Source organism: Sapajus apella, unplaced genomic scaffold (genome assembly GCF_009761245.1).
Source record: "Sapajus apella isolate SASKATOON/1434 unplaced genomic scaffold, GSC_monkey_1.0 scaffold46, whole genome shotgun sequence".
NCBI lineage: Eukaryota > Metazoa > Chordata > Mammalia > Primates > Cebidae > Sapajus > Sapajus apella.
The window spans coordinates 4,564,769-4,580,935 of NW_022436986.1; the positions used below are offsets into that span (position 1 = coordinate 4,564,769).

At 49.9% G+C, this 16,167-nt stretch overlaps 1 protein-coding gene across 2 annotated transcripts in view; it reads right to left on the reverse strand.

Moving 5' to 3' along the window:
* Positions 1-16,167, reverse strand: part of CORO2A (coronin 2A) — a 65,719-nt gene that overhangs the window by 9,525 nt on the left and 40,027 nt on the right. For both annotated transcript variants that reach the window (XM_032240153.1, XM_032240154.1), the window contains exons 3-4: positions 4,071-4,187; positions 1,331-1,480 (exon numbers count right to left, since the gene is read on the reverse strand). In XM_032240153.1, the coding sequence (XP_032096044.1) occupies positions 1,331-1,480; positions 4,071-4,187 (267 nt within the window). The remainder of the gene's footprint in view (positions 1-1,330; positions 1,481-4,070; positions 4,188-16,167) is intronic.

Consider the following 16,167-nt stretch of genomic DNA (forward strand, 5'->3'; position numbering starts at 1 on the left):
TCATGTTACCCAGGCTGGAGTGCAATGGCGCGATCTCGACTCACCGCAACCTCCGCCTCCTGGGTTCAGGCAATTCTCCTGCCTCAGCCTCCTGAGTAGCTGGGATTACAGGCACACACCACCATGCCCAGCTAATTTTTTATATTTTTAGTAGAGACGGGGTTTCACCATGTTTACCAGGATGGTCTCGATCTCTTGACCTTGTGATCCACCCGCCTCGGCCTCCCAAAGTGCTGGGATTACAGGCTTGAGCCACCGTGCCCGGCCCCCACCTCCCTTTTATCCATTGCAGAGGGTTCTGAGGTGCCTCTGTAAACCCCTGTAGAGTCAAAAGATAAGAACTGAAAAGCCATAGCCATGGTCCCACCAATTCAATTTGTGTACAGATTGGGAAACTGAGGCCTAGAGAAGTCAAGGCACTTTCCCAGGCTATACTGCAAGTCAGAGACTAAGTCGGAATAGAATTGAGGTTTCCTGTACAGTGGGTCCCAATCTACAGGGCCTACTGCCTCCATGTTTGGTCGTTAGTGGAGCAGGGTCAGGGGACCAATTTCCTGGGCAGTGCCATCCCATCCCCTCCAGGCAGGCTGTAATGAGTTGAATAGGGTCTCCCCCAAACTTATGTCCACCTGGAACTCCAGAATGTGAGCTTATTTGTAAATGGGGTCTTTGCAGCTGAAATTAGTTAGGATGAGTTCATAATGGATTCAGGTGGGCCCTAAATCCAATGACAGGTGCTCTCCTCTTCCTATAAGGAAGACAGACACAGAGAGAAGGCCATGCACAGACAGAAGCAGAGCCTGGAGTGGTACAGCTATCAGCCAAGGATGCCTGGAGCCACCAGAGGCTGGGAGACGCACAGAAGGATTTTTCCCTGGGGCCTCTGGAGGGAGCTGGCTCTCCCAGCACCTTGATTTCCTTTTATTAATTTTTTTTTTTGAAACAGAGTCTTGCTCTGTCACCCAGGCTGGAGTGCAGTAGCACAGTCGGCTCACTGCTACCTCTACCACCTGGGTTCAAGCAATTCTCCTGCCTCAGCCTCCTGAGTAGCTGGGATTACAGGCATGTGCCACCATACCCAGCTAATTTTTTATTTTTAGTAGAGATGGGGTTTCACCATGTTGGTCAGGCTGGTCTCAAACTCCTGACCTCATAATCTGCCCGCTTCAGCCTCCCAAAGTGCTGGATTACAGGCGTGAACGACCATGCCCAGCCAACACCTTGATTTTCGATTTCTGGTCTTCAGAACTGCGACAGAATACATTTCTGTTGTATTCCAGTTTGTGGGAATTTGTTGGGGCTGCCCCAGAAAAAGAACACCCAGACTCACCTTGTAGTCATAGCCGGCACTGAAGAGGATGTTGGCGGCCGTGGGGTGCCACTCCACCAGGCCCACTCTGCGCACGTGGCCCACGAGCTCCTTCTTGCAGGTCGTGAGGTTTCTAGTCAGTAGCTGGTTGGGGATGCTCCAGATCTTAATCTGGCAAGGGAGACATGGCCCAAGGGAGCATTAGCCAGGGCACATTGGCACCGTCACCAGCCTAAGCCACAGATCTGGCAGTGACCAGCGGAAGGTCCGAGGGAGTGCTCTCCGTGGCCCCCTCCCACTCAGTGGCCATGGGCACTGAGGGGCAGTGGGGGGCAGCTGAGGGTCCTCAGAGGGACAGGGGTTTCGCCAAGCTCCTCCAGCCTGAGCAGGGGCCAGCGCTGACCAGAGATGAGTCTAAGCCTCCAAATCTGCCCTCTAGGGATCTCGGTCATCCTGCTGGCCTGAGGTGGTGGGCAGGTGGCTGGGTTGCAGGCCTGTCTCCTAGGCTATCTCCCAGAGTACACTGATCTATACACTTCTTGTCCCAAAGGGCCATGGTGGAGTCTCAAATGCCAGGATGAAGGGTTTAGGCTGCATCTTCAGAGTACTAGGGAGCTAGTGAAGTCTCTAGAGCAGGGCAGAGACAAACTTCTTGCTCCGGAGGTGCACTCTGGATAGCCTACAAGAGGAAACTCTGAAGACCAGGAGGCTGGGCTGGATGGGTCACAGGCCTGTGCCTGGAGCCTGAGAAGAGAGACTGGGACTTCCTTCCAGGGTGGTGCCTGCAGATGGAAGGGGCGGCCATGGCAGAGAGCTCCCTGTCACAGAGGTATACAAATGGAAGTATAAGACAAGCCTGGGATGGTGCTGACTTGACCTTCCTTGTTGTTCCTGCAAGGTTCTCTGGCCCTTGGTTGATTGTACGCACTGTTTCCCTTGGAGGTATACAGGTTTTTCAAGTAGATAACTTTGCTTTCAATTCAGCAAATATTTATTTCCTGGTCATCTTGGATTTAAAACCAGGAAGCCAACCCCATGAGAGCAGTGCCAGGCTCCAGAAACTTTGGGCTGGTGAGGGTTGCCACTGTATAGAACACCAGCAGGAGGACGCATTCCAAACAGGTGTGTTTGGAAATGAAGGTACCGCCCCAGCACTGAAGCAGAGAAGACTCCCCAGTGCTGGAGGAGCCACCGTGACCTCCAGGTCCTGAAGGCAAGGAGGAACAGGACTGAATTCACTCCGTAAATTCACTGTGGGCATAGCTTCAGGGAGAAAAGGAACTGCCACCCCTACCCCCCAATAGTCATGTCCTGCCCTGGGGCATCAGGGAAGGGACAGTGGCGGGCAATGAGGCTAATAAGAGATTTAATAACGATCTTGAAGGGAGCCTTCAAAACAGGCCTGGAAAGGCAGGTATTACAAAAGTGGGGACTGTTTCAGATATTTGATATCCTGCCAGAGGCCCTACACTCCCTGGAGACGGGGCCAATTCTCACAGGACCTGACTGCCCTTTGGTGAAATCACCTCGGCAGACACTGTCCTTACGTTCCTCAGCATTTGCTATATGGAAACCAACACAAATCCTCTTCGAATTTTCTGCCTGCCTTTCCAGATGAACTGGTCTGCTTCCTTTGATCTAACTGAAGGTTTTGCAATACACTTTATTGCCCATTTTGCCTTGGCTGCCAGGTAGCTCTGAGCTAAACTAAGAACTTGGCTGCTGCAGCCCTCCATAGCCATCATTTCTAGTATTTCTTCACTTTCTCCATCTGTGGCTGCTGCTCTTTAAAGACGTGGCATAGCACAGTGGAAAGAGAATGGGCTCTGGATCAGGCCTCAGTCTGAAGCCTGGCTCTGACTCCCACAGGCTGTGTACTATTGGGGAAATTGCTGTACCTCTCTGATCCTCAGCTTCTCCATCAGAAAAATATCCTACCTTGTGCGGTTGCTAGGAAGATTGTGAAATGGGACAGTTAGGAATATGGTGGGCTCACAATACATGGTGACAATGACTTTTACCTTTATTTTAATCATCTGATCATATCCGTGTTTTAAATTTTTTTAGTAGAGACAGGGTCTTACTGTTTCCCAGGCTGGTCTCCAACTTCTGGCCTCAAGCGATCCTCCCACCTCAGCCTCCCAGTGCTGGGGTTACAGGTGTGAGCCACTGAACCTGGCATATCTATGGTTTTTGTCTTAAGCAATAGCCACCATATTTTAGAAGTGGGTACAAAGTGAATTATAAATAGGTAACACTGAACATTGTTGGGGCAGGAATATAACTCTGGTATAGAACAGAGCTCAAAAAAGTGAGTGAGACTGAAGCTGCTGGAATGGTTTTAGTGTCCACATTCATCTAAGGCCATCACAGCCTTTAACAGCTCACTTCCTCACTGTGGGATTAAGTGGAACATCTTTTCTGATCACCATAAAAGTGTCCCTTGTAGCATTTTACAGTCCCCCAAAGACTGGGCTTTCCCATTGGAATATACGTTTTCACTGGGCTTTATTAGCTGGATGGAGCTATTAATGTCCATTTTACAGGTGGGAAACTGAGGCCTATAGAGAGGAGGGGTGGTGCCCCTAGTCCTACAGCACCCAGAATGTTTCCTCCTCTGCCTAATTTAACACCACCCCACACAGTGACCTCACCTCAGCGATGGAGTCAGGGGCACCAGAAAGCCAAGAACAGGTACCATCCACCCCAGCCAGCCAATCCCACCCTTCAGGAAGGGGAAGGCCTTTGGGCTGACACTCACTGTAGCATCTTCAGAACAGGAGGCGATCTCAAAATCATCAAAAGGGTTCCACTTGACATCCAAGACGTTCCCTCTGTGCCCGCAGACCTTTGGGTAGTGGGGGTCCAACTTTCCTGTCTGCAAGACAGTGCCCAGGAGGGTTGGGGAGGGGTAGATTCAACATTAGCGTCTGGACAGTCACGTAGTCAGTCAGCAGGAACATGTGAGGGACAGAGCCGGGTGTGAATCTAGGCCTTACTTTTTATTCCCTATGTGATCCTGTGGGAGTTACTTCACTTCTCTGAGCTCTGGTGTCCTCAGTGAAATAGAGCAGTCACAGGTGTTTCACAGGTAGGTGTGAGGGTCATGGGACGGGAGGTGTGGTACAGTGCCTGGCATATGGCAGATGTTTGGTAAACAGGCATTCCCCTCATATGCTGCTGGCGGGCATGTAAAATGAAAATGGTGTAGCTCTTTTGGAAAACAGTCTGGCAGTTCCTCAAAAGGTTAAACGGCTCCCACACAGCCCAGCAATTCCACTCCGAGGTCTGTCCCCACGAAAAATGAAAAGATAGGTCTACAAGGAACTGGTTCACCAATATTCACAACAATATTCTTCATAATGTCAAAAAGTGGGAACAACCCAAGTGCCCCTCCAGTGAAGAATGGATATACAAAATGCAGCATATTCATGCAGTGGGACACTGCCGTCTCCAGAAAGGAATGAACACTGGTCCGTGCTATAGCACGGACAAACCTGAAAACACTAGAAGCAGCAGCCAGGCACCAAAGGCCACACGTGGTGTGATTCCACTTAGATGATGTTCAGATGTGGTTTCACTGCTTGAGCACATCCCCCTGGCACCTGGTATCTGGAACCCAAGTAATGCATATGAAAAATCCAGAACAATACTTTCGTGGAGACAGAAAGCAGAGTCGGGCTGCCTAGGGCTTGGGATAAGGGGCAATAGGGAGTGGCTGCTAATGGGTGTGGGGTGTCTTCTTGGAGTGATAACATTATTTTGAAATTAGGTAGTGGTGACAGTTTATTCACAGTATTCACAACCTTGTTGTATACTCACAATCATGAGAATATACTAAGATCCGCTGAGCTATACACTTTAAAATGGTGAATTTTCCAACTTGGAAAATATGACAAAACCCTGTCTCTTCAAAAAAATCAAAAAATGAGGCCCGGCTCAGTGGCTCATGCCTGTAATCCCAGCACTTTGGGAGGCCAAGGTGGGTGGATCATCTGAGGTCAGGAGTTTGAGACCAGCCTGGTCAACATGGTGAAACCCCAACTCTACTAGAAATACAAAATTAGGCAGATATGGTGGCACATGCCCATAATCCCAGCTACTTGGGAGGCTGAGGCAGGAGAATCACTTGAACCCAGAGGGCAAAGATTGTGGTGAGCTAAGATCGTGCCTCTGCATTCCAGCCTGGGCAATAGAGTGAGACTCTGTATCAAAAAAAAAAAAAAAAAAAAAAAAAAAAAGCCAGGCATAGTGTCTCATGCCTGTAGTCCCAGCTACTTGGGAGGCTGAGGTAGGAGGATTGCTTGAGCCTGGGAGGTCAAGGCTGCAGTGAGCTATGATTGCGTGACTGCACTCCAGCCTGGGCAGCAGAATGGGACCCTGTCTTACACAAAAAACAAAAAAACCCAAAATGGTGACTTTTCTGGTATGTGAATTCTATCTCAATTACATAGAAAGGATATTTCCCTTGTTTTCCCCTTTCCTGTTGAGAATACCTGTTTAGGTGCTGGGAGGGACACACAGGCCCCCGATCCCATGTCACACAGTCCTTAAGCTATTTCCAACTCTACCAACAGACTTGGATTTCTTGGGGTCTCCACACGAGTTCAATCACAGAACCTTGGACTGGTGTGACCGATCTGTTCATTTTACACATCACATTGCATGGCCCTGGCAGAACAGGGGCCACAGGGACCAGGACCCAGGCCCTTGGCCTGCCAATGCAGCTCACAGCCACCATCTAGTCCCTGGTTCTTGAGCCGCCCACCAGAATGCTCCCCCAACCATTTTTATATTGACGTGAAAGAGACAGCTGAGAAGAAAACTGGCCAACATCCATCTATCCCACAAGATTCCCAAGGTGCCCAGGGTGGGCAGGTACTGTCGCCGGGGCTGAATGCAAGGTGAACACACAATATAGGCCTTAACTTTGCAGAATCAATAGTCTCAGGATTTTTTATAGAGGGACTTTCAACAACAGGGTGGACTCGGGGAATATCCGACCTTCTCTTCTTCCATTACCCCCTCCAACTGTGTAGAGACCACTGTACTTTTTTTTTTGAGACAGGGTCTCGCTCTATTGCTCAGGCTGGAGTGCAGTGGTGCAATCATGATTCACTGTAGCCTCGAGCTCAGGGTAAAACAATCTTCTTGCCTCACCCTCCCAAGTAGTTACAAGTACAGGTGTGCGCCACCAAGCACAGCTAATTTTTAAAATTATTTGTAGAGATGGGGTCTTGCTATGTTGTCCAGGCTGGTCTCAAACTCCTGGGCTCAAGCGATCTTCCCACCTTAGCCTCGTAAGTGTGGGATTACAGGCATGGGCTACCATGCCCAGCTAATATTTGTATTTTCTAGTAGAGATGGGGTTTCATCATGTTGGCCAGTCTGGTCTTGAACTCCCGACCTTGTGATCCACCCACCTTAGCCTCCCAAAGTGCTGGGATTACAGGCATGAGCCACTGTGTCCAGCCAGCTCAGCTAATTTAAAAAATTATTTATAGAGATGGGGTCTTGCTATGTCGCCCAGGCTGGTCTCGAACTCCTGGGCTCAAGTGATCTTCTCGCCTTGGCCTCCTAAAGTGCAGGATTACAGGCATGGGCCACCATGCCTGGCCTCTGCATGCATTTTAGAAGCTCTGCAAACAGAGGAGGTGCTGCTGTGCTCCCTCTGGAAACACTCTGCCTAATCCTGCTCTCTCCCCTCAGGAAAAGGGGATCAGACACCTCCCCCTAGACTGGATCCCCTACTGGAGGGGACAAGGCTATAAAGGACATTATTTAACAAATCGGAACAATAATGGTAGATTAAAGTATTATTGCAACATTAAACTTATAGAAGCTGATAATATACTGCAGTTATGTAAGAGGATATGTGTATTTTTAGGAAACACAGGAGTATTTAGGGATAAAGGGCTAAAATGGATGTAACTTACCCTCAAATGGTTCTGAAAAAAATTTATACACACACCTACACATTCAGAGAGAAAAAGAACAAAAAAAAGAGGAAAACATGTGGACTCCTGTCCTTTGTGACGTTTGTGGAGGTAGCTGAAACTTTATTTCTTTCAAGTGGTCTGCCTCCGCCACAGCAGGGCAGGGAAGAGAGGTGCACGTCCCCTGCCCTGTCCTGGCAGGGCAGTACCCAGAACTAGGGTCTTGGAAGGACACTGCACCTACAGGCCATGGCCCAGGTCTCCATGGACCGATGCTTAAGCCACTGACTTTTTTTTTTTTTTTTCTTTTTTTTTTTTTAAATGAGACGGGATTTCACCATGTTGGTCAGGCTGCTCTTGAACTCCCATTCTCAGGTGCTCTGTCCCCCTTGGCCTCCAAAGTGCTTGGATTACAGGCGTGAGCCCCCACGCCCGGCCCGACTTTTTTTTTTTTTTGAGACAGTCTCGCTCAGTCACCCAGGCTGGAGTGCAGTGGTGCATTCTCGGCTCACTTCAACCTCCACCTCCCAGGTTCAAGAAATTCTCCTGCCTCAGCTTCCCGAGTAGCTGGGATTATAGGCATGCAGCACCATGCCTGGCTAATTTTTGTATTTTTAGTAGACACGGGGTTTCACCATGTTGGCCGGGCTGGTCTTAAACTTCTGACCTCATGATCCACCTGCCTCAGCCTCCCAAAGTGCTGGGATTACAGGTGTGAGCTGCCACGCCCAGCTGGCACTGACCTCTTGCTCAGCCCCCAGGGCATCTTGTACACTGTCCTCAAGGAGAGCTTTCAAAAATTAAAACTTGAGCATGGTGTGCACCTGCTCAAATTTTGCAAGCCTCTTTTTCCTTAACTGTAAAATGTGAATGAATAATCATCTCTTCTTTGCAGGACTGTTGAGAGTTAAATGAGATATTATGCATGAGAAGCCCAACAGTCAGGTGTTACCGTAAGTGCTCAATAACAGAAGCTATTGTTATACATAGATGTATGTATATTTGTATATCAAAACTGAGAAAAAAAATGGAAGGAAATGTGCCAAAATGTTACTCATGGTTATATCTAGATGGTGGGATAAATGGCTGGCTTTAATATCTTTGCCTTTTTTTAGCTATGTAAATTTTGCAATTAAAAAAAGGTGTTTAAAAACAAAACTACAGATTTTCTGAAAAAATGGGTTCATCCAGGATTAGCCAAAAACTTCCGTTATACAACTGCGGCTCTTTTTTTTCCCTGAGATGGAGTCTTGCTCTATCGCCAGGCTAGAGTACAGTGATTCGATCTCAGCTCACTGCAAGCTCACTGCAACCTGTGCCTCCCAGGTTCAAGTGATTCTCTTGCCTGAGACTCCTGAATAGCTGGGATTATAGGCACGCACCACCATACCCAGCTAATCTTTGTATTTTTAGTAGAGATGGGGGTTTCACCATGTAGGCCAGGATGGTCTCGATCTCTTGACCTTGTGATCCTCCTGCCTCAGCCTCCCACAGTGCTGGGATGACAGGTGTGACCCACTGTGCCCAGCCAAAACTGTAGCTCTTGAAGGGCTCTGGAGACCAGGAATGGAGCCCACAGCTGCACTCTTATCCTGTACCTGCGGCAGGCGTCACGAATGGATCCCAGCACCCTCTCTTGGACCTCAGACTTGGGGAAACCCAGCATGGAGGAGGGACTTGCCCAGGGTCACTGCAAAGGTGAGGGGTAGAGCTGGGCTCGAGCCCAGGTCTCTGGCCCCCGAAGTGTGAGGCTGGGGCTGTACTTCCTGTGCTCTGAGTCCGCGCCCTGGCCTCCTTCCTGCACACAGCCTTTCCTTTCTTTTGGATCATTTCCTGGATCAAAGGCCATGAGCAGTACTGGGTCTTTGGCTGCCTCACACTGATTGCTCTCAGGGACTTTATCTCTACACTCTGGCCCGGGGCCATGCCCCAGTTTCTGCACTGCGGTTTCTCAAGAAGAGCCAGACAAGCCCTCGGGCTGCCGGGAGGCAAACTACCCAGAAGCCCCATTCAGACCCACCCCTCCCGCCTCCCACAGACTCAGGGAAGGCGCCTGAGGGTCGGGTGTGGCTCAGAGGGCAGCAGAGGTCCCAGCCCTAGACAGCTTCTCTTCCTTCTTAGCCGACAGGGATGGCCGCCCACTCACATCCAGCCCACCGCCTCCCTCCCCTCCACACCAGATTACTCTGCTTCTAAAAGGGTTTTCTGCTGAGGACCACAGGCAGGAGCAGACATTAGCCAGCCTAGTGGGCTATTGACTGAGCTGCTAAAAACCTGTCAGGGACATTTATCATCAGGAGGCCATTTCCGCCTTCTGCCCATAAGGCCAGCACTCAGGCAGAAACAGGCTTCTAATGGATGGGGTGTACATGCTCTAAGTCAGGGGGACCACCTGCTCCCCTAGTAGACCCCACAGAACCCTGGCTTGGGCCGCTCTGCCTGGAGAGGCACCACCTCCAAGTCTCCCAGGGGCTGCCCCAGGGCAGATGGGGAAGACACTACAGAAGGACCCAGAGGGGGGAGCCCAGAGGGTGGGGACTGATGCAAGGATGCTCTAGGGCAGACCCCCACTGCCAGAAGGGGAGAGGCTGTGAGGCCACTGTCATGACCCTCAGCACTCAAGGGAGAAGCTGTTCCTATAGCAGCCATCACAGTCACGACCTCAGATGAGCATCGCAACAGCTCAGGGTGGGGACTGGGAGGCAGGGGAGACAGGACGGCAGAGGGAGGGCACAGTGCAGCAGAGGTGAAGCGGGGGCGGACGCTGGCTTCCAGGGCTGGAATCCCTGCCACTTCCCTCACCACGGTGCCACCTTGGGCAAGTGACCTCAGTTCTCTATGCCTGTTTTCTTATCTGCAAAATGACAACGGTAGTAGGACCTCATTCACAGGAAGGGTGCGAAGATTAAGTGAGTTAATCCACGTAAAGCACCGAAGACAGCACCCGGTACTTGCTAAGCGCTCAGTACATTAGCCAGAAGAAGCTCATCACAGCTCATTACCATAACCCGGTGTCATTGCTGCTGGGTATGTTTCAGGGGCCAGGGGATATACTCACTGAGGGGAGGGGGCAAACTGTTCTGCTGGGGGACTCCCATCCTTTCCTACGTAGCAGCGGCTCCAAGCATGCCCTCCGTGGATGAGCTGGTGGCTTGATTGTTTTCCTACTGGTAAACTCAGGCAGCTAGATCAGACATGTTCCCATGTCTATAAGAAATAGGTTTTAAAATGTTTTTTGGCTTGTCACAGTGGCTCATGTCTGTAAGTCTAGCACTTTGGGAGTCTAGGGCAGATCACTTGAGGCCAGGAGTTTAAGACCAGCCTGGGCGACAGGCCCCATCTCTACAAAGAATACAAAAATTAGTCCCGTGTAGGGATGCGCGCCTGTGGTCCCAGCTACTCGGGAGGCTGAGGCAGAAGGACTGCTTGAGCCTGGGAGATCCAGCTTCCAGTGAGCCATGATTGTGCCACTGCACTCCAACCTGGGCAACAGAGTGAGATCCTGTCTCAAAAAAAAGTTTTTCTGTCCAATGCCAGGTGCTTTGCTCATATGGTTTGATTTACCTCCCAACCAGGATGTCGTACAAGAATCCCCCATTTACAAGTGCAGAGCTGGGGCTCAGAGAGGTTGACGATGTCTCTGAGGACAGCAGAGCCAGGACTGGGAATGTTTCCTCTCACTTGCTGTCGTCGCATCGTGGTTATCATCATCATCACACAGGCCTTTCACTGAGGACCTACTATGTGCCAGGCCGCATGCAGCATGCTGGTGATGGCAGAAATACGGTACTTACAATCCTGGGCTACAGGAGCCACCTGCTTTATGGAGGAGGCAGGATGGAATGTACTTAGGGCTCAGGGGAGAGGCGCATAAGAGACCCAGGGGATGAACCAGAAAAGGCTTCCTGGAGGAGGAGGCCTTTAAATCGGAGGAAGACTTTGACCAGGCCAGGTGGGGGGCAGAATCTCAAGTCAGAAAGGCAGATAGGTTTTAAGTGAAAGGATGCTGAAGCAGCCAGCGGGGAAGGTAGGCTGGAGGACAGGGCAAGAGAGGAGGCTGAGCAAGAGGGCTGAGGCTGAGGGCATGGAGTCTATTCACCCTTTCCAGGGTGCAGGGCTGGACCCAATGGAGAGATGGACAAATGGACAGGTGAGCCATGTCCTGACTGGAGGGGGAGGTGTGGGACCGGGACTGCCCAGAGGAGACTGGGGTTGAGCAGAGGGAGAGATGAGAGGAGCATTTCCTGACCCTAGGATACGAGCACTTCTAAAATGCACAGCACATTCCCATGATTTAGGGCGGGGCGTCCTTCATCTCCCCTCTCCTTACACCCAGGTGAGCCTGTGGAGGGTTTACTGTAGGATCCAACACCCAGGGATGAAAGCGGTGAACCAGAGGTTAGCTGGTAACCCCACTTGGTCACCTGTGGGGATGGGGAGCTCACTTCCTCCCGAGGTAGTTTATCCTACTTTCAGAACTTACTAATTTGAAGGAAATGTTTCCTACTTCAGGCCCAGTGTGGCCTCTGGGTGGCCCCTGCTTCCCCTCACTTCCCACTTCTGGTCCTAGCGCTGTCCTTTGGGACCTATAGACACATCTGCGCCCTCTGTCACAGGCCAGCTCCTTGGATATTTGAAGGCCGAGGGCTCATTCCCTGAGTATATTCTTTTCCAGCCTGAACAAACTCCTAGAACTGGAAGAGACTTCTAGAACACCAGATTAGCCCACACCCTGCATTTCTAGAAGGGGAATTTGTGCGGAGGGAACAGATATGTGCTATGGAAGGCTCTGAGTTCCAAACGTGTTGGCTGGGACAGGGCAAAGAGGACTTTGGTGAGGAAGGCAGAACCGTATCTGCAGGCAACAGGGAGTCCCAGGAGGCTTCTGGGTAGCGGAGTGATGTGGACAGACATCGGCTGGAGAAGGGTCAGGTTGGCCTTGGTTTTTTTGTTTGTTTTCTGAGACAGAATCTTACTCTGTTGCCCAGGCTGGAGTGCAGTGATGCGATCTTGGTTCACTGCAACCTCTACCTCCTAGGTTCAAACAATTCTCTTGCCTCAGCCTCCCGAGTAGCTGGGCCTGCAGGTGTGTGCCACCACACCTGGCTAAGTTTTGTGTTTTTGGTAGAGACACGGTTTCTCCGTGTTGGCCAGGCTGGTCTTGAATGCCTGATCTCAAGTGATCTCCTGCCTTGGCCTCCCAAAGTATTGAGATTATGGGCGTGAGCCACCGCACCTGGCCTGTTTTGTTTTTGTTTTTGTTTTTCTTTGGGTTTTTTTTCTTAAATAGAGATGGGGTTTCACTATGTTGCCCAGGCTAGTTTCATATTCCTGGTTTTAAGTGATCTTCCCGTCTTGGCCTCCCAAGGTGCTGGGATTACAGGTGTGAGCCACTGTGCTGGCTAAGGTTGGCTTTTTTTTTTTTTTTTTTGAGACGGAGTTTCACTCTTGTTACCCAGGCTGGAGTGCAATGGCGCGATCTCGGTTCACTGCAACCTCTGCCTCCTGGGTTCAGGCAATTCTTCTGCCTCAGCCTCCTGAGTAGCTGGGATTACAGGCACGCACCACTATGCCCAGCTAAGTTTTTGTATTTTTTTAGTAGAGACGGGGTTTCACCATGTTGACCAGGATGGTCTCGATCTCTTGACCTCGTGATCCACCCGCCTCGGCCTCCCAAAGTGCTGGGATTACAGGCTTGAGCCACCGCGCCCGGCTAAGGTTGGCTTTTAAGAGCATGGCAGTGAAGTGCCCCTCCCCGCTCTCAGGCACCTACCTGAAGGCCGAGGTGTCCATTAGGCCCTCACGCCCACGTCCCCTCTGGCCTGTCTACCACCAGCAGGGTTCCAGGGCTGACCCCCAGGGGCTCTACCTGCCCTTGCCTTCATCCCTCCCCACCTCACAGCAAAGTCCACCTTCTTCACTCCCTCCCTGGGGTGACTCTGCAGCAGGCTGGGCCCCAGGCTCGGGAGCACAGTCCTGGCCTCTCCCCAGCCTTCCCCTGCTGCCTTGTTCCCCGAGTACAGTCCCTGGTTGCCAAGGCTGCAGGTTGCGAAATGCACCTCCAGCCTCCCTCTAACCAGCTCACCCCGGGTCACAAACAGGCAAGAGGGAGGGACCCTGTCTGTGGTGTCACTCCCTTTGGGACATCTGAAACTGCCTGGGGCAGCCGGGCCCTTCTGAGAGGGACTTCCTGGACGCAGTGGCAAGGCCAGACATCTCCCAATCCCAGTACAATTTATGCGCTTCATTAAATCATTAGCTAGCTTGTCCCTGTTCTCACATTACTCACCTACTGACACTTCTCTGTGCCTGGCATGGAATGTAATCCTGGTAACCAATAGGAACTGATGCAAATCAGAGCCAAACCTCAGGAGCTGCAGGTCAGTGAAGTGAGAGCAAGTCTCCAAGGCCACACCCAGGTCTGGGCTGCCATTTGGGTCCTGGACACACTGCTCAGGGTCCTTTGGGAAGTCACCTTCCTGAGCCTCAGCGACCTCATCTGTGCAATGGGACTATATCCCCTACGAATAGGGCTAATGTTCATAAAGCATCAGCATAATCACTCCATCCCTGGTTATGACATGATAAAGAGCCTCTAAGGCCTGTCTGTGCAGGTAAGTGCCATGGGATGGCACCTGCATGGTAGTACTGGATGTGGTTACTTAATAAGAAACATACTGGCCAAGTGTGGTGGTTCACGCCTATAATACCAGCACTTCGGGAGGCTGAGGCAGGAGGATCCCTTGAGTGCAATAATTTGAGACCAGCCTGGGCAACATAGTGAGACCCCATCTCTGATTATAAGAAGAAAAAATAAAAAAGAAACATCAATCAAATGCAAGACATGGACCCTATGTGGACTTTGAGGCAAACAAACCACAAGCAAAGAGGCATGTATGAGGCACCCAGGGACCTTTTCACATGAATTAGGAATCAGACAACACAGGAGTTATTATTAATGTGATCCTGGCATTGTGGTTATGTCAGAAAATGTCCCTCATTTTCCAATTGCATACTGACATGTTGGTGGGGGTGGGAGTGAGGGGTTGAAATGACAAAATGTCCAGAATTTGATTTAAAACATTTCAGGGAAAAGAGATGAATGAAGCAAGAGGGGAATACTCTTGATAATTGTAGAATCTGGGCAGAGGAAATTTCATCATATTATTTTTATCTACTTCTGTGCTTGAGATTTTTCCATAATTATGAACATGAGCTAGATTAGAGCCTTGCTACTGAAGATGCAATTGGCAAACAAGTCGCATTGGTATCACCTGGGAGGAGGGAAGTCACATTTAGCAAGTGAAATACAGGATGTCCACTTAAATTCAAATTGCAGATAAACAACCACTAATATTTTAGCATAAGTAGGTCTCATGCAATATTTTACTTACACTAAAAATTTGTAAAAATAGATTGACAGTTTCTTGTAAGGCTAAACATGCAATGACCTTATGACTCAGCAACTGCACTCCTGGGCCTTTATGCCAGAGAAATGGAGACTTACTTATGTTCACCCCTAAATATGTACACAAAAGTCTGTAACAGCTTTACGTGTAACAGCCCCAAACTTGAAACAACCCGCTGGCTTTCAGAGAGTGAATGGCTATATAAACTGAGTGCATCCATACCATAGAATACGAGTCAGCAGTAAGAAAGAACACAGAGCCAGACGTGGTGGCTCTACCTGTAATCCTGGCACTTTGGGAGGCCGAGGTGGGAGGATCACTTGAACTTAGGAGTTTGAGACCAGCCTGGGCAACATAATGAGACCTCATCTCTATTAAAAAAAAAAAAAAATAGGCCAGGCAAGGTCGTTCATGCCTGTAATCCCAGCTCTTTGGAAGGCTGAGGCGGGCAGATCAACTGAGGTCAGGAGTTCGAGATCAGCCTGGCCAATATGGTGAAACCCCATCTGCTAAAAATATAAAAATTAGCCAGGCATGGTGGTGTGTACCTGTAACCCCAGTTACTTGGGAGGCTGGGGCAGGAGAATTGCTTGAACCCAGGAGGTAGAGGTTTCAGTGAGCCGATATCATGCCATTGCACTCCAGCCTGGGCAAAATAATAAATAAGAAAGAAGGAACACATGATTGAGGCCAGGTGCAGTGGCTCACACCTGTAATTCCAGCAGTTTGGAAGGTTGGAGCGGGTAGATCACTTAAGCCCAGGGGTTCAAGACCAACTTGGGCAACATGGCAAAACCCTACCTCTACATAAAAATACACAAAAATTAGCTGGGTGTGATGGCATGCACCTGTAGTCCTAGCTATTCAGGAGGCTGATGTGGGAGGATTGTTTGAGCCCAGGAAGTGGAGTCTTCAGGGCTGCAGTGAGATATAATCATGCCACTGCACTCCAGCCTGGGTGACAGAGCCAGACCTTGTCTCAAAAAAAAAAAAAAAAAAAAAGAAAGAAAGAAAGAAAAAAGAAGTGGCCAGGCGCGGTGGCTCACACCTGTAATCCCAGCACTTTGGGAGGCTGAGGTGGGTGGATCACAAGGTCAAGAGATCGAGACCATCCTGGCCAACATGGTGAAACCCCGTCTCTATAAAAAAAAAAGAAAAAACAAACAAACACAATCAATACTCAATATATACAACAATCCAGCTGAATTGCGAAAGAATTATGCTGAGTGAAAAAAGCCAAGCTGAAAAGGTTACATCCTGCATGATTCCATTTATGTAACATTTCTAAAACGGCAAAAGTGTACAAATGGAGAGCAGGTGAATTGTCATCTGGGGTTAGGGAGGGAGTGGGGGTGGAGCGAACAGATCTTTCTAATGATGGAAAGTTCCGTATCTTGACTGTACTGATGCCAGTATCACAATAGTGATACTGTACCGTGTACTGTAGTCTTACAAGATGCTACCCATGGAAGAAACAGGGTAAAGGACACACGGAATCGCTCTGTATTATTCC